Source organism: Sorghum bicolor, chromosome 3, assembly GCF_000003195.3.
Source record: "Sorghum bicolor cultivar BTx623 chromosome 3, Sorghum_bicolor_NCBIv3, whole genome shotgun sequence".
Classification (NCBI taxonomy): domain Eukaryota; kingdom Viridiplantae; phylum Streptophyta; class Magnoliopsida; order Poales; family Poaceae; genus Sorghum; species Sorghum bicolor.
In genome coordinates this window covers 9,757,765-9,776,979 of record NC_012872.2, presented here as the reverse complement: position 1 = coordinate 9,776,979, position 19,215 = coordinate 9,757,765, and the positions used below count along the sequence as shown (strand labels likewise).

General features: G+C 46.8%; 1 protein-coding gene across 1 annotated transcript; it reads right to left on the bottom strand.

Annotated features, from left to right (window-relative positions):
* Nucleotides 2,041-4,372, bottom strand: LOC8072374 (non-specific phospholipase C6). Its single transcript, XM_002455306.2, has 2 exons — nt 2,893-4,372; nt 2,041-2,672 (listed from the first exon to the last, which is right to left on the bottom strand). Exons 1-2 carry the CDS (start codon nt 4,319-4,321, stop codon nt 2,365-2,367), a joined length of 1,737 nt encoding a protein of 578 aa, XP_002455351.2. The 5' UTR covers nt 4,322-4,372; the 3' UTR covers nt 2,041-2,364.

The window sequence follows — 19,215 nt, the reverse complement described above, 5'->3', positions numbered from 1 at the left end:
CTCTCTTTCTAATTTAGTAGACTTTCAAACAAACTACAGATATACGTATTTGTTATTGATTCGCATGGTGCTATTTTTCTGTCTAGTAGACTTTCAACAAATTACAAATATATTTATTTGTTATTGATCCGCATGGTGCTATTTTTCTGTCGGTAGGCGACATATGCTCATCAATAGCGACATTCCTATGGTAACTTTAGCAATCTCGAGATTTGTTGGCTCACTCTCTTAGAAGTGCTCACATGGATAGAGTATGCGGGTGCACACATGTGCCTATGTATGCTTTGTATTGTGTTTTCCATAAAAATGTTAAGTTGTTGGAAAATGCATGGACCTACCACATTATAAGTGTGAGATGGGAAACTTATTTATTTTCATTTCATAGGTTAAGGCTAGTGTATCCAAGTTCGCCACAAACAAGCTGGCTAAGCATGACTCTAGGTTTCTTATAGTAGAACTAGAAGATAGCGCGTTGTAGTGGGAATTATAAAAAAAATTACAATGAAATTAAAGTATTGAAAGTCAATGGAGTGGCATGGCTATTAGTGAAGATGGTGTGGATAGTTAATGGAGGATAATCTAGATGGATCCTTCAGATAGACTTATAATGGAGATTAGCTTTATAAGAGATATAGAAATGCCAACAGAGCATTGAACATCCCACTCCTTTCTTCGTTCTCGTGGCTAAAACACATCGGATGTGCCTCGACATTGGGGTCCTTTGGGACCTTTTTTTAGATGAAAGTAAAATTTATATTAGATAAAAGCTTGGTATATCAACACGCTACAAGCACTTTGGAATACTCTACATATTCAAATACTAATTTTTATCTAAATTATACCCATGGTTGTGAATAACTCCAAATCTCAAAAAAAAAAAAACTTATACGACGCTTCGTATGGATGACCAGACAGGTAAACACTTGACAAAAGGTCTGAGAACAGATGTCTAACGAATGACGAAATGGCTTGGTGACGTAGTCCACGTCTTGCGTTCATGGGAAATGTCTGAGTAATAACCCTCATTTTGTGGTATTTGCAATTGCTCTAAGTTTTTAGTGTTTCCTGTTTGATTTGTAGTGTTCGTGAAATAGTGGTTAGTTTAATTCCAATCGCTAGAGTATGGGCAAGAGTGCGTAATTACACCCGTAGGTCTCATGTCGAGGCTCAAAATGAATGCGAGTCAAGTGCGGGTCGCAAACCATGGGTGTCTACCAGAGCAGAAATATAAAAGGCACCTATGTAACCAAGGTTCTCACACGAGTCACCAACAACATGCTTGGTACCTGGTCTTAAATTTTTAGTCCATGTCAAGTCAAGAACTTGCGTAATTACTCGATAGAATGTGTGATGGAGCATGGAGACATGAGAAATAATGACATATTTTTCAACTTTCCATACCTATTATCACGATCACGGTTATAATACGCTAGGCCGGTGCAGTTGCGCATGCAAAATTACACCGCAGAGTGTTGAGAGGATAGGTGTGATAAAATGTTTGAGTCCTATTCTTTTAGAAAAAATAAATTTTGTTCTTTGCACACAACCTGATCCGCTGTCATCCAATGTAACTCTGTTTGGTACCTTTAGATCTTCTTTTTTTTCAAATTATTAAATTATGGTGTGGTTATTAGTTGAAACTATATCTTTTCTGAGAATGTTATCTTTAGCAATGACAAATTCACTAGATTTTCTTCTAAATAACGAGATCCCACATCACAATAACCGCGGATAGACCCTAATCTCAGCTAGCTGGGCTTCACCACGTGTCTCTGAGATTTCAAAAGCCCAATGGGCTATTTGGTCCGTGTAGAGAACATGGCACATTGGCACTTGATGGAGAAAGAACGCTAAAACGTGATCCCGAAAAACAAATCATGCATCTCTCAGATCACACCATATCAGATCTCTCTGTGTGAAAGATGCACATGGAACTGCAGTACCAAACTCCCTGTCCTGTTTCTAAAAGACAGGGAAGAAACTCTTTAAAAGCAAGTTAACCAACAAGGCAAAAGATCAGATCACCAAAGGTATTCAATATGTGATATATAACACTCCATGTTCCATTTCATTATTCTAATAAAAAAACATATATGTAATACTTCCATGTGTTCCTCTAAAACGTAAACCCATAACCCAAGATCAAAATGAGGTTGCCAATCTACATTTGAGCTCAACATGAAACTCTTATACTAGCTACATTGGTAATAAGGGGTAAGTAAGAGAAACAAAAGCTATATTTAAAGGTTCTAGCACTAGCAGTTCCCTATTCAGCTATAAACATTTCAGAGGCAATATACATTATACTGTGGATTCAAATCCATCTCTTCACTAGCTATATGTGTATTAGCAGACTGAATCAGTTCAAGGGCTTGATGAGCTGCTGCTCTTACTTGTCAGAGACGACCTCATGGTGACAATGGCAGATTCGTTTGCGCCCAGCCGCACCGCCTGCTTGCTCGCCTGCAGAAAGCTCGTGATGGCTCGCCGCACGTACGCATCGGCCTGCTTCACTGTCATCTTCTTCTTCCGGCTCTCTTGCGCAAGGCTCGTCAGCATGTAGTCGCCGTTCAGGAAGCTCGCGAGCTCGACGAGCTCCCGCTGGAAATCCGAGAGCCAGCCGTGTTCTTTGGGTGGCGTTGGTCTCACAAATGGCACTTCTGGCAATGTCTCTGAAAGAGTAATAAAGGGAAATCTAAGAACTTAATCATTTGAGCCTCTAATTGCTCCATGCGTTTGTTTCCATGAAACTGAAGTTCATTTTTGTAACTAAGCCGTGCATTATGTTCATGTCTTCAATCAAATTTAGTGCTCGAGCTCGATGTTGATTGTTGAGAATTGAGATGTTGATGGTGAACAGAATTCAGATGGAAGAGTTCCTTCTTGATATACCTGGGCAATCTGTTCTTGGTTGGTCGAGTTCAGTGAAGATGTGCTCGAAGGTACCGGCCCACGCGTCTCTCTTGGTGAGGAAATCGGAGGAGAGGTTGAAGATCTTCTTGATGGTGGCCGGGATCGAGGAGTGCTCGAACTCGGAGGTGTCCGTAGGCCCGACGGCGCGGCCGACGACGGTGCCCTTCTTGATCCACGGCGAGACCATGATGGTGGGCACCCTGACGCCGAGTCGGTCGAACTTGAAGAAGAAGGGCGGCGGGCCCCGGATGCCGTCGGGGCTGGGCACGCCGGCTGTGGGCGTGGAGACGTGGTCGTAGAAGCCGCCGTGCTCGTCGTAGGTGACGATGAGCAGCGTCTGGTTCCACTGCGGGCTGGCCCGGAGCGCCTCGTACACGTCCTTGACGAGGCGCTGGCCGTTGGCGACGTCGTGCGCCGGGTGGTCGTCGTCGGCGGGGGTCCCCGTGAGGTCGAAGTACCTGGGCTCGATGACGGAGAGCGCCGGGAGGACCCCGCGGCGGGCGTGGTCCTTGAAGGCGGCGTCGTAGCGGTGGAAGCTGCGCGCGGCGTAGCGGAGCGCGCGGAGGCGGCGGTAGAAGAGCACGGTGGGGATGGTCTTGAAGTAGACGGCGAAGTCGTGGCCGTCGGCGGCGAGGGACTCGAAGATGGTGCGCTGCGGGTAGCCGAGGAGGAGGTCGAGCTTGTCGTGCGCGACGGCGCCGCGGGAGGTGGCGGAGTAGAGGAACAGCCGGTTGGGCTGCGTGGGGCCCGGGATGGAGGAGAACCAGCGGTCGAAGACGGCGAAGGCGGGGGCCAGCGCGGAGAAGGTCGGGAGGAGGGAGGGGCGGAAGGCGCGCATGACGGCGGAGGAGAGGAGCGCGTTGACGGAGAGCGCGCTGCGGACGAAGCCCGACATGGAGGGCTGCGCGGCGGAGATGTTGCCGTTGCCGAAGACCTGCTCCAGGACGTCCTCGAAGGAGTGGCCCGGGTCGTCGGGGACGACGAGGTCGGCGTCGGCGGACACGCAGATGGAGGAGGTGGTGGAGTTGGTGGAGTTTGGGTTGCACTCGGCGCCGGTGAGCCCGTCGACGGGGAGGCCCAGCAGGCGGCGCATCCAGCCCAGCATGTGGTCGAACGACCGGTTCTCCAGCGCCAGCACCACCACGTTCTTTATCGGGCTGGTGCTGGGGCGGGCGCTGCCGTTGACGGCGGCGAAGAGGAGGAGGAACAGGAGGATGAGCAGCAGAGGACGGCGGTGGGTCGATCTCGTTGCCATGTCCGGCACGGGTGTGTTCGACGAAATGCCAGCCGTGCTCGTGCTTGTGCAGGTCGAAGAAGATGGAGCCGGGACGGAAGGTGGGCATGGGCTGGCGTGCTTTGGCGGCATTCGCCTGGTCACCGTTCTCTGTATCGTCGGCCATGGATGCATCCAAGCGCCTGTGACCGGAGTGGCCCTGGGTGGCGATGGCGCATGTCTTTGTGCGTGTGTGCGCGCGGACATGTTTGTGCGGCTGTGTCAGCAGTCAGCGCAGCCCCGAGTCGCTCCACCCAAGATCATTCTAGCAGAAGCAGGATCTGCAATTAGTATTTATGCCTTATTAAATCAAGGGATAAAGTGTTGAAATGAGTAGATAATAATAAAAAAATAAATGGTAAAAGTTCTCAGTATTCTACAAGATAGATTTATTAAATCTAATTAATTCTTCATTACCACATGTTTACTATAATTTTACTGTAGCACCATATTATCAAATCATGAATTAATTAAACTTAAAAGATTCGTCTCACAAATAATCGCAATCTGTGCAATTATTTTTTTAATATATATTTAATACTCATTGAATTTGTCCAAACATTCGATGGTATAGAAAATAAACTTTAGAGAGAAGAACTGAACAAGGCCCTAGGATGTTATATATTCCTAACAATTTTCTGCTCGATGGCGTAATAACGTTGGTAATGAGAAATGCTACATTCCCCTCGATGTTGGAACACTCCATTTTTATCTTTTCTTTTCTTACTCTCCCTCTCTTTGATTCCTCTCTAGATGTCTTTTTTTTCTTACTCTCCCTCTTTTCTTTTTCATCTCTGATTATCTTATAAGAATTTTTTTGGAGAGAAATAGTTTAGACAGTGGGGGTGGGAGAGATGAGGAGGTCGAGCCAAGTTGGGACGAAGAGCGACCATGGCCACAATGGCAAAGAAAGAGATCGCCACAAACGTGGTAGGGTCTTGATGGAGGGTGGACAACAGAGCTCTAGCAAGAGAGCATTTTACCTGTATGCCATTATGAAACATTGACCAAACCACGATACCATTTAAAAGTTGTTTCGCACCACTGTGTCCAACTTCATCTTCGACTATACCCGTGTGTCATTCCGTCTATTTTGAAGCCTAACGACAGTTAAGTGGCCTAGCAATAGACTTGAATGCCCCTGGGCCACTTGGTCTCGACAACAAAATATTCTTGTCCTCAGTGCCACCGAGGCACTGACTGCCAGTTTTCCTCTGTTGCAACAATAATGCTAGTAAAATTCACTTGAAAAATACTTGGATTACTAATAAGTTCTACTCTTCTTCAGTTCATCTGGTAAGATTAATTTCAAAAGATAGGCAGATGCTTAAACCTTGGAGATGTTCCTACCGATTCAGGCACCCGCGCCACCTCCAAACAATCAAATGTACCTGGTAAGGAACTCAAAAGAACGAGAAGGGTGCGAAAATCCAATGCTGCCACGATCGTCCAAGGAAAGAAATTATTTTCCATTGTTTTAAGAAAACATAGGCCCTGTTTGGTTCCCTTGCTAAATTTTAGCTAGCTAAAATTATTTTAGCTACTCTTAGGTGACTAATAGAACTAAACTATTTTAGCTCCTTTTAGTCAATGTGTTTGGAACTTTAGCTACTAAAGTGCCTAAAGTTTAGCAAGCTAAAATTTAGTAAGGGGAACCAAACAGGGCCATAGTGTTTTTCGAAAGGAAAAGAAGATAATAGCATGGGGTTTTCACACGGAGGGAAATTCCTCCAAGAAGGTGGTGATAATTCGAGGAACAAAAACCTTATTTGATCCCAGATCGTAAGGGGACAAGCTGGCAGCTCACCGGCGTCCGCCGTCTCCTCCATCGCGGCGGTGGGCCACGGCCGACTGCTGCTACGTGCTGACGCGGGAGGACATCGTCCGCCACCTCTTCGACTCCATCTCCCAATTCGCCCCGGTGGCCGCGCTCACCGTCCCTCGCTCACCGTCACTTCGCCCCGGTGGCCGCGCTCGACGTGATCCCGCAACTGTGGCGAGCCGTCTCGGACGGCACGACCGTGGCCGTCGTCGCCGACGACGACAACGCGGTGGTCGGCGAGATCTGCCCCGGCGTGCTCTTCTTGTGCGACATCGAGACGGTGTCGGCCGCCTTCGTCGCGCTCTCCGCTGGCGACACTATGGCGTTCATTGACTGCTCGCTGTGGCACTCGCCGTCGGAGTTCTTGGTCCGCGCCATCAGAGCCCAGCTCGCCGGAAAGGGACTGGACGCCATGGCCGAGCTCATGGAACGCGTTGGGAAGGATGCCGCTGTTTGGTCGAAAACCGAGCGAAGACATAGAAAAATAATGTAATGCAAGGGAGACACATGCACACATATTCGAGAACCACATATTTCATTAATTCTTTCTTGAATATACAAAATACATGATCAACGAAAAAGATGTCTTCTTCCGTCTTCAGCGTCATGCTTAAGGAGAGGTCTGACTTGTAGAGAAAATTGCGTAGTTCGCCGATTCCCGGGGCCTGTTGGGCGCGTCCGGTTAATTACATCCGCAAGACGAGCTTGCAGAAAACCTCCGATTAAGCTGCGCTTTATGGTCGTCAAATATTTAATTGATTGCCGTCGTAGCCATATGCGATATATGGCATAATGATTATGGGTGGCTTTATGTCGCCGAAACTCGGTCACGACATTGCCATCGCCACGTCGGAGTAATAAACGGAATATGTTAATAAAGGGGGTGACTTTCGCCTCGTCGGTGCCCAGTCACGTACGTCGACCTTCATTAACACGGACGTGTGTGAGTTGCCTTTGCCTCGTCGGTGCCCAGCAACGATGTTGTCCGATCCCGTCAATTGGAACGTGTAGATGGACTAGTGACCTCGCCTCGTCGGCACTTGGCCAGAGTTCCGTCTAGCCTTGTCGGTACTAGACGCAAATAGTAGAAATCCGCCAAAAAATCAATTAGCGGTAAAGTATTGCTTGAACGATGCTTTCTCATCATGAGATCAAATCGACAGCCTCCCGGCATCAATATTTCATAGCGAAACGAGGCGTTCTCATCTCGAGCACTGCAACGAGCTGGAAATTTCTATCTCATGCGTATTGTCTCTTTTTTTTATATATATATACACCCTGACTTTGTTATTAGCAACTTGATAGACGACCTCGCGCGGCGAGGGTTCTGACGTCGTCAAGTTGCTGGCCTCCTCACGATAGTAGATCAGAAGCACAGATGACTTTCAGCGTACACTCTCCGCCGCTGCACGAATAATAGAGCAGGCCAAAACGACCTCTCCGCCGCTGCACGAATAATAGAGCAGGCCAAAACGACCTCTCCGCCACCGTAGGAATAATAGAGCAGGCCAAAACGACCTCTCCGCCGCCGTAGGAATAATAGAGCAGGCCAAAACGACCTCTCCACCGCCGTAGGAATAATAGAGCAGGCCAAAACGACCTCTCCGCCGTTATCGCTACGAACTGAAATTTCTGTCTCGCACGCTGTAACAAGCAGGGCGTTCCCGTCTCATATGTCTTGATTTGTTTTTATTACTCGACTTCATCATCAGTAACTTGACAACGACCTCGCGCGGCGAGGGTTCTGATGTCATCAAATTACTGGCCTTCTCACGATAGCAGATTACAAGAACAGATGATCCTTGCCATATCATAATATTTACACAGATTTGTATCACATCTTAACTGATTGCTCACCAAGAAACATAACAGCCGGCATAGATGATATGGTCTTGGTTAAACTTGAAGATGTCGCTGGCTTGATGGACGTGAACACGCTCGATGCGGAGGGGATTGGCGCTGACTTCCGTCTCGGCAGTGCAGAGGGGATTGGCGCTAACTTGCGTCCCGGCAGCTTGTTGGTGCGAAGGGGAAGCCTGGACGCCTGAAAACGGGTGTGTATGCGTTGAGCCAAAGAGCCTGGCGGCGTGTACGTCAACGAGCAGAGCGATCGAATCTAGCAGAGGCCTGGCGGCGTGTACGTGAATGAGCAGCGGGATCGAATCTAGCAGAGGCCTGGCGGCGTGTACGTGAATGAGCAGCGGGATCGAATCTAGCAGAGGCCTGGCGGCGTGTACGTGAATGAGCAGCGGGGCAAAACCTGTTGGCGGGGTTAGTTTATATAGGAGCCGGGTAGGATTGCGATGGCTTCCGTTGCGCGCAGTGCGCCGCCTTCGTTTGTTAGGCGTCGAGCGAGATACGTGGAGATCTCGTTGCCAGCTGCACACCGGTTGCAGGCCTACGATGCTCATCCGTCCAGGACTCAAATTTGATAACAAAACGTACATCCAGTACGTTACACGTACGCATGCAGGTTTCTCAACGTTTGAAAGCTAGTTCCGGGCACATATACATATCCATGCATGGACGTATACACGCCGCAATGGTTAAGCTAATTAGCTCTTGACGATTCCAGACTTTGGACCTCATACGGTTATAGGCAGTAGTTGTGCTGAGTCCAGACTTTAGACCGTGTATACGATTCGTGTACACACCGCGCTGTACCATACTTACATCCGGCCAAGGTACGGTTCCAAAAAGGTTCTGGATCATCGCACCGGTGTCTCGCGTGCTCAACTGAAGTGTAGTCCTATGGAAATACGCTACACAGACGGCCGTGTGTACGACCTGTTGTACAGCCAGTCCCAGACGTATACGGACGCAAATACGTTTTTAGTACTGCACATACGTAGTGCATGTAGGGAACTGTTCAGAGCTTCCGTGAAGAACCTTGCTAGCTTCTTCCTAATATTCTCGGGTGGCTCACGTGTTCTGTTGTGCTTGCCGCCTATGCATATTTGGAGTGTCTCATGGCCCTTCGGCATATATATGAACCACTGTGCATGACACTATACCAAGAAGCTTATAAGACTCGCTAGTTTCTTATCTTTTACTACCTTGTTGATAGTACAAACATCAGAGGCGATATTAGAAAATTTTGTACAGAATTCCGTCAAACAAATGCCACCCGCCGAGTCGAATCTCTGCGCAAAGCAGCGGAGATTTGACTCGGGGCAATATTAGTTCGACATGCATACCCGGCCGCATGATCGTAGCCTAGCTTAACTTTTTTTTTTTGTCTATGAAGGATTACGGTCTCAAAGGTGTCTTGACACCATAAGTCGACAAATATCTAGGAAAATATAGCGAAAAGTCGTGCCACATTTGAGGATATAGCGAAGATCATACCATATCCTGGATAAGTATTCTGATCCCATTGCAACTGAAAATGCTGGTGATAGTCAATGGAGTATCGAAAACTTGGCGAAATTTATCAAGGTGGATGCAACCGTTCAGCTATAACGGTGCTAGCCATCCCTCCTGAAGGGTTTCACAATTTCACAATTGTCGCACTGACTTGCTTCATTGCTCCCAAATAAATAGCATATACATCCGAAGCTCCATAGGTGTACCGCCAAAATATAATTTAGCCAAATAGCGTGTAGACCAATTTGTGGGTGAAGGGCCATCTTGGCACATAAGCCATGGTGGGCGTCAATATAGACATGCCTTGAGTTCTTCTTGTATTCCAAAGAATAAGAAAAATGTTTTTTTTTTAAAAAATGTCGGCTTTCCCATGAGTCACCAAGCTATGAAGCATCTTCCGGCGACGTCATCCAAGGGTGTATTTTGACATAAAAGGTCACCGACACAACTTTCACTTGAGGTTTAGTTTCCTCGTGATATACGTGTTGAGAGATTAGCACTTCATTAGGATCTCTTTAGGTCAGAGAAATTATCTCCGAGCGTCCCTTCGGTCATGTGTCTCACACCTTCTACCTTTGTCCAGTAGGGAATACAGGATACAGCTATATTTTTAGGATTGGTTTGGGGGAAACTGGTTATGGTTTTTTTTTTGCCTTTACTTTTGCCGAGGACGATGAATAGCTACCCTCCTCCTTCGTTCACTTGACACCTTGATTTTATTTGATTATTGAGAGCTTCGAGACACTTGACTATGTCTCCTTTTTATTTCTCTCTTTTTACTTTGTTTCTTGGATTTTGTCTTCAATGAATTCAGAGGGTAGCTCTTCAACTTTGTGTAACTAATAATCCTCGCAGGCTTATGTTTTTTTTTTGCCCTTGTTATCACCTCTTAGGGTGGCATGTGGCTTCACACTTGATTCAGACTTTTGTCGAGCCAGGTAGCCCTTTCATGCTCTTTTCCCTATAGTCTCCCTAGAGGCTTGGTACTCCCTTTTAACTGGACGTAGGTGAAGGGTATGGAACCCACGACTTTCAGGGTCAGCACGGATCGAAATTCATCTGCCCACTTTTATCCCTTATTGGTGCCAACCATGTGCTTGTGTTGAGGTCCCTTTACCTCGAATTAAGTTGATCGGGGCATTCCCTGCCCAGGGACACACCTGAATGACAGCCACCAGAGGACTGAGCTTGACGACATATATGGGAGAAAGCCTTTTGTTGTTGGACATGATGTCCACTCATTTTAAAACACATTTTCTATAACGAGAGAAAACATGTTTATATTTTTTTTTTAAAAAAGAGGAAGGATCGTCCGACCATTAGTCACGCGAAATATTTTTTTAAATATCTGCCATTGATAGGCGGCATAGGACGGAGTCCCTGGTCATCTTTGAGCTGATATGCACCACCATCATAAACCTGCTCAATGACAAATGGCCCTTCCCACTTCGGCTCGAATTTCCCTTTCGTCCTGTGTGTAACGACAATAGGGCGTCGAAGAACAAGAACAAGTTCACCTTTGCGGAAAACTCGCTGCTTTACCAATTTATCATAGGCCCTCACCATGTTCTGGCGATATAGCTCTAAATTTTGGAGTGCGTTGAGACGACCCTCCTCCAAAGCATCCAGCTCTTGAAAGCGAAGCCGAATCTGCTCATCATTTGTAAGTTCATCTTGGACAGCCACCCGTAATGATGGGAGCTGCACTTCAAGTGGTAAGACTGCCTCACTTCCATAAACGAGGGAGTACGGTGTTGCTTGTGTTGGAGTACGGGTAGTAACCCGGTATGCCCATAAGGCTTCAAAGAGACGATCATGCCAGTCTCTTTTATACTTCGTCACAGTCTTTTTAAGTATTTTCCCAAGGGTCTTATTGAACGCCTCAGCAAGCCCATTAGCTTGAGGATAATATCCCGTGGAATAATTCCATGTAATATTATACTTCGCAATGAATCTCTGCATCTTAGTGGATGTGAACGCTTTAGCATTGTCGGATGTAATGCTTCGTGGAACCCCAAAACGATATATGATATGTCGCTCTAGGAAATTGATGACGTTGTCCGTCTTTACTTCTCGTAAAGGTATGGCCTCAGCCCACTTGGAAAAGTAGTCAGTTGCAGCAAGAATGTAGTGATGCCCCTTGGATGAGGGAGGCTCTATGGAGCCAATAACATCAATTCCCCACGCGTTGAATGGCCATGAGGGAACGGTAGGGTGAAGCGGAACCGGTGGCTGATGCTTGAAGTCGCCATGAATTTGACAGTTATGACAAGCCTTTGCAGTTCTAAGGCAATCAACCATGATTTTTGGCCAGTAGTACCCAGCCAACCTGATCCTATGATACATCTTGGCACCCCCTTGATGGCCACCGCATACTCCATGATGCATCTCTTGTAATATTTGATCAGCTTCTTTTCTTGAGACACACCGTAGGAGTATTTCTTGACCAAATGATCGTCGGTACAAGATCCCGGCCTTATAGATATATGATGGTAGGCGTTGTTGTAGGCGGCGCCTTTCCACCGAATCATCTGGCCAAGTGCCATGATTAAAATAATCAATGAATGGCTTACGCCAATCATCCTGCTCAACAATCATCGTCGTCACTTGATTGACTTCATATTCTTCAGGAACAAGTTCGAGGACAGCGGGGAGTAGCCATCTATCTTCTATTTTTATTTCAGCGGGCTCACCACCTGGGAGCACTAGCGCTGCTGCAAGTTTAGCCAATGCGTCAGCTGAGGCATTTTTGCCTCGTGGAATATGTGAAACTTGAACATTCTGAAATTTCTCCATGAGCTTACGTGCCGCCACATAGTATGGCACCAGCTCAGGTTTGCGTACCTCATAAATATCATTGATTTGGCGGACGACGAGCTGAGAGTCACCGTATGCTTGCAAATTCTGAATATCCATAGAAAGTGCAAGTAAAAGGCCGAAGATCAGGGCCTCATACTCAGCTTCATTATTTGAGCACTCTTCCTTAAGGAGGGAGAATGAGTGGTAGATGGTCTCGCCTTGCGGCGTCTTGAATACGAGTCCGGCCCCGGCTCTTTTGCTAAGCGTGCCGTCAGGATTTGTTTCGGTACGGGATGCACCATCAAAATATAATTCCCACGGTGATTCAATACCAATGGAAAATACCTCTTCATCAGGTAAATCAATCACTAGTGGCGAATCGTCCGGCACAGGGTGGGCTGCAAGAAAATCAGCCAAAGCTTGCCCTTTAACTGCTTTTTGTGGGACATAAGTAATGTCAAATTCCATCATAAATACAGCCCATTTACCAAGATGTCCCATCAGGGCCGGTTGGCTTAGCACGTACCTTATGGGGTCTGCTCTTGCTATGAGCTGAATTTGGTGCGCCAACATGTAGTGTCGCAACTTCTTTAGTGCGAAGACGAGGGCCAAGCACAACTTCTCAATAGGTGAGTAGTTATGTTCGGCACCTACCATGGTGCGGCTCAAATAGTAACATGCTACCTCCTTTCCTTCATCATTATGCTGTGCGAGCAGCGCGCCCACCGAAGAGGGCTGCGTAGCAATATAAAGAATTAGTGGGCGTCCTCTCACAGGTGCCGCCAGGACAGGAGGGTTAAGCAAATACCTTTTAAGGCTGTCGAGCGCATTTTGGCACTGCTCGTCCCAATGGAATGGCACACCCTTTCTCATTAGTCTCGAGAACGGCTGAGTGCGTCCTGAGAGATTAGATATGAAGCGTCGAATATATGCTAGGTGACCCTGTAATGATTTAAGGTCACTCAAATTTTGGGGAGGCGGCAAATCAAAAATAGCTTTAATTTTCTTTGGCTCAATTTCAATGCCTCGATGACGAACAATAAAGCCCAAGAACACACATGATTGTACCGCAAAGGCACATTTAAGCGGGTTCATCTTTAGTTGATACTTCCGTAGCCTATTAAAGACAATACGTAGATCATCCTGATGCTTTTGGCGATCCTTTGTTTTCACGACCAGATCATCAATGTAACATTCAACCGTCTCATGGATGAGGCCATCAAGGACCACAGTCATAGCACGTTGATAAGTCGCGCCCGCATTTTTGAAGCCAAATGTCATGACAGTGTAGTAGAAATTCCCTTTGGGCGTTCGAAAAGCTGTATCGAATGCATCTTGTGGGTCCATCTTAATTTGGTTATAACCCGAAAAACCATCCATGAAGGACAAGGCGCCATAGCCGGTGGTAGCATCTACTACCATCTCTGTGATGGGAATTGGAAAATCATCCTTAGGACAAGCACGGTTTAGATCGCGATAATCGACGCAAATCCGAAGCTGACCATTCTTTTTCTTAACAGGAACAATGCTTGATAGCCAACGAGGATATTGCGCCTCCTTTATAAAGCCCGCAGCAATTAATTTATCAACTTCAGCGACTATGTCATTTTGTAGCTTAGGACAAACTCGACGAGGTTGCTGCTTGACTGGCCGAAACCGAGGATCGATGGCCAGCTTATGAGTGGCGACGTGAGGGTCAAGCCCAGGCATCTCCTTATAGCTCCATGCAAAACAGTCACGGAACTCTGTTAAGAAAATTCGATAACTTTCGCGTTCTTCCATTGTGAGTGTCGCGCTCACAAAAGTGGGACGTGGGTCATCCTCAGTTCCGAGGTTGATCTCGACTAGCTCATCAATAGTCAATTGGACACCGTCTTCGAGTTGTTGAGGAGCAGAAGCAGGATCAAGAACTTCATCTTGTTCCACGTTCATGTTTTTATGGATTCGATTCAGAAGGTATTGTTCATCTCTCAACCCTTGATAAGCATTAGCAGCAGCTTGCAAGGATCGTGACTGGTGAAGTATAGAATACGGGTTGCAATCCTCATTGTCAGAAGCTGCACCCTCCCTATCATTTGTATTTGCAACGACGGACGTCATGTGACACATCGCTCGCCATGGATCATTATTGTTATCACCCTCGCTTTCAGATGAATCTGAATGAACATAACCCAAGCCATATTTTGGTTGAGTCTGGTTTGTCTTCTTTTCAGCCATCTTAGAAATCTTCTCTATTTCATCCCACCACTCTTCACATATGGCGGGTGGTGGTGGTAACCTACAATTTTGCCGAAGATGAATCCCAGACTTCTCGAGTAAGCGAACCATCCTTGGTTCAGCTCTGGTAGTAGTGGTGGGTTCTCCTGTCTCTAAACAGACTTTTGGAAATTTAATTACAAAATCACAAGGCAACGCTTGTGGTGCTTTGTAGAAGAGCATCGGAGATTTACAGCCTGCTTGTCTAGGAACTAGCCACACATCTAATGGTGTCGTCACAGACGTATACATTGAAGGAGGTTGTTTCATCCCAGCCTTCCTTTGATCCTCAATTTCTGCCACCCTTTTACGCACCATCCCTTCTTGAGAAACTGTAGTTCCTGCCTTTGTAATATCAGTACGTAGCATCAGGGGAGGTGGCATGTTGCCTTTTGACGTGAGAAGCTTAGGAACTCCTCGAGCGCCTGTAGAATTAAGATGAGTCAAGTCATTGGATTTTAATGACTTTATCATTGAAGAGTCTTTTGCTTCAGCCCCCAAAGTCAATTGGGGTCCAGGCACAGACCTTAAGAGTATAGGCGTAGCTGGCGCACCTGAGCTTGGTGTCGACGGAGTATTTTTAATATTGAAGGACGGTGTAACCATGAGAGATTTTCCGTGCCTTTTAACTTGTTCTTTCTTTGGAATTCTTCTTCCAGAATATGGGGTGCTCAAGGCATCCACTTCAGAAGATGTATTCGAGCCAGGTGTAATAATTATGTCAGCAGCTGGTGCAACACGTCCTTGATGCTTACTCAGCTCTCCGCCTGAGAAATAATATTTCGCGTCGGCATGATGCGACTCATGAACGGTATATGGGGACTCATTAGCAGCGATGCGATGCTGCATTCCTTTATTATCTAGGAATTTTAAGCATTGGTGGAGTGTCGAGGGGACTACTTGGTATTTGTGTATCCACGGTCTACCCAAGAGCGCCGAGTATGATGTATTTGCTTCAATTACAAAGAACCGCACTTTGAAGCTAAAAGTGGACATTTGAATCTTCACAGTGATGGAACCTAGGGCTGAAGTGCCCTGGTTATTAAACCCGCAGATCACCACCTCAGTCGGTTCAAGGTCATCTATTGTAAATCCAGCACGGGTGAGGCTTCGAATCGGCAAAATATTCACCGCGGAACCAGGATCAATGAGCACACGACGCAAATGAGCAGTGCCGATATTTCCTTCGATGTAAAGTGGACGATTGTGATTATCATCCTCCACCAACTTATCTTCCTCTAAAAAGGTGATTTCGTTGACTTCACTTGCATTGCAAAGAAGTCGATGTTTAGCCATAGTAACTTCGTAAACTTCTGGAGCTTCAAGCGCTTTGATGAGGGCCTGGCGTAGCTCTGGAATTAGTAGCAATGCGTCATAGACGCTCAACAATGCTGGGATGCGCTTTAGGTGTGCGACAACATTGTAATCAATTTTGTGAGACTCTCCCCCACTATTGGGTGGAATATCTTGTGCGTTTTCTTGAGCAGCTGCATCCTTTGTACGAGGAGCGTCTTCCTTGGCACCCTTTTTTGGCTGAGGTCTTTGGAGCTCTGGCAAGGCCTTTCCGCTTCGCAAATTCATGTTAACTTCTACTTCAGAACACTCTGGTGATACTTCATCCATAAGCATTTGGCGCTCATGAGGTGTAAGCCCATCATCCGCTTCAGAACTAGTCGTATCATTATATTTAAGGACCACAGTACACGTAGCCATATCAGGCCCACGATGTAATATAGTATACTCCTTTTTACCTTGTGGCTCACCATTTGGAGCTTTAGCTTGTTGCTCCCAATTATGAGGCATGAAATGTCCAAGCGTAGGCAACATTCGGCTTCGTCGGGGGAATGATTCATTTCCTTGCGCCTTAGGTACAAATCTAGGCGGCATACGACGACGACTTGGATCGTGCCACCTGTATGAGGGTACATCCATAGAATGCAAAATTCTACGTCCTGAATCACATTGATGTATGCGTCTTGGCGACAACTTGTGATGAGTAACGGTCTGCCAAGCATTGGGGTTCTGCTCAGCTGTTTCTTGAGAGAGCTCCAAACTTTTTAATCGGTGCTCAACCTGAGCAAGTGGTACCCAGCTATCATCATTTGCTTCAGCAGCGTTCGTCCTTGTGGTTATTATATTTACTGCATGAAAGTCCGGATTGACGACATCAGGTGGGATTGCCAACCTCTTTTCATCGATGGCTCTTTGTAGCCACTCTTTGAAGGCGACACAATCTTCAATAACGTGCCCGACATACCGATGGTATGGGCAATACAAAGGATTGTCGACCATCTTAACTTGATCCGGTCGCTTAGGATCAGGCAGGGTGAGGTACTCGTGCTCCATAACTTGTTGGAAGAAAACCTTCACCACCTCTCGACGAAATATATATTGCTTCCGAAGGAGCTCTTGAATAGATGGTCGTGTCTTGGCGCCAGTATTATTTCGCATGCCCAATGCACATTCCTTTGATGCTGTGAGGTTTCAACCCTTGCAGTGTTAGCTTCGGCTGGAGCCTTCTGTTTGCCGCCATTATTATTATTATTATTGCCCTTGAAGGTCGAGTTAAACCTCCTGACATTATCGGGAGTGCTAGCATTCTTGTAGAGTTCCATAATCTGAGGTGACTTTTCGAACTCCAATTTTGTCGCAGCCACCGCTGAGCTAAGAGCACTGAATGTTTTGGGCTCACGCCGTGAAACTTCCAGTGACCAGTGTTGTTGCATGCCATAGACACACATTTCAATTGCATCCTCGGGATCCATCTCACGTGCGAGGCGTACATAGCTGTTACGAAAACGGACTATGTAGTCATCAATTTTTTCGTCACGCCTCTGGCGAACTTGTGCTAACTCGATTATTGAAAAATCCTTCTTCATTGATACAAAGTGTGCCTTGAATAGCTCTTTCATGGTTTTCCAGTCAGGTATGGTGCCAACTGGCAAGCGACTATACCAATGAAAGGCTGCGCCCGTTAATGAGCTAGAAAATTGTCGTAACAAGAGAGAAGGGATACGAGCAGTATCGCCACACATTGCCTCAAAGTACGACAAATGTTCTCGTGCGTCTCCCGTTCCGTCAAATTGTCGAAACTTTGGTGGATTCCAGCCAGCTGGGAATTGCACCAAATCATGCCAAGCCTCGTAAGGCTTATCAAGCTCATAATCGGACGATTGCGGTGACTGATCAACATTCACTTGTCTCATCTTTTTATTTATTAGGTCCTCTATGATAGTATGAAAATTCTTCAATGTGTTCGGGGCAGGCGCAGCATTAGCTGTTGCACCCAGTGAGGTGAACTGTAATTGCGGCGGAGGCTTGGGTACCTCATTAGTCTTGGGCACATGACCCGCATCTTCCAGCTCTTCTATTTGTGGGTCAGCTGCGGCCTTCTGTGGAGTTCGAGGTACACCTTGCCCAGAACCTGTTAGGATCTCAACAAGTTGATCGAGTTTTAAGGACAAATTATTTATTTGTTGTTGCTGGTTACGCAGCTTCTCGTCAATCGACCCGTCATGAGCTCCCTGTGCACTTGTTCCCGGCCAAAGGTGCGGGGGCATTCCATATTGTGGATTTTCAGGAAGGGTTTTGTCTTTGTTCTTGGGGTCTGGCTGTTTAGCCTGACTTGTATCGTCCTTCCCATTGGGATCTACTAGATCATCTTGCTTTTGATTTTCGTCCGAGACCATATGAACCGGGACAGTGTTTTGACCTTCGTTTTCACTCTCCTCGTCTGATACTACAGAATGAGCAAGTTCAGAATAGCGAGGGGAGTTAGTGTGTTGTTCTAGAGAAATGCTGGAATCATCATCCAACTCTCCATCTTTGAAGGCTCCATCAACTGGACTCATAGTGCCTTCAATTTCTTGCATAGCGATTCCTTTCAATCGGGTTGAAGCACCCGGGCGCCGTGCAATCCGCTCTAAGGAGGCAGGATTTTGAGGGAGTTGTGATTGTAGGTCATTATAAGCACGTGGAGATAATCCACCCTCAGACTTAGAGCCACCAGAAGTAATCGGGCAGCATGGAGCCGATGACACACCCTCTTGTTCTTGATTACCAGGTCCCTTGGACCGGCGGCGTAATTTCGGAAGCGAACCATTAGAAAAGGTTGCTTTGGGGTTAGGTACGATCTCTTCATCCGAAGGATATGAGAAAACATGAGTAACTTGTGGAGGTACCCATATCAGATCATCTTCATGTTCAGCATGTGTGGACGTAGTGCCACACGAGGCCATCTGAATGGGGGAGGTAGAACCATGCTCCCTATCTTCAACTTGCATTCTTTTAGACTGCTCCCCTGGTCGGTGAGCAGTCAACACCGCTTGCTCAGTCTCCTTTATCAGAGACGATGGGTGCATATCCTCTTGTTGAATATCTTTATGGGAGTCTTCCATAGTGACATCATTTTGCGTTTTCTCCAAAGACCCTTTAGCGGAGGGTTGGAGCGAAGGGTTCTCTTCTTTGGCCACACTTGGCCTTTCATCCCCTTGTACTAGACGTGGTCTTGGCACGAGGTTATCCACGAGATATTTGTATCTTTCGTTTTGGAGTAGAGTAGGCGAAAGGCGAAGTGTAATCTTGTCGTAGAAGGGGTGAACTTGTCCTTCGGGGCGGACCCGAACATGCACGCTGCCAAGTACTAGATCTTGTAGCTCTTGGTACATAGCGCGTCGATTCCTCCTGTGGTTTTCGCGTTTGCGTTGATTAGCGGTAGGAGGCCGCGGAGCTTTAGGTGGAATCATCGGAGTCGGCAAGAGTGACGAGTTCACTTGAGGGCCTGATG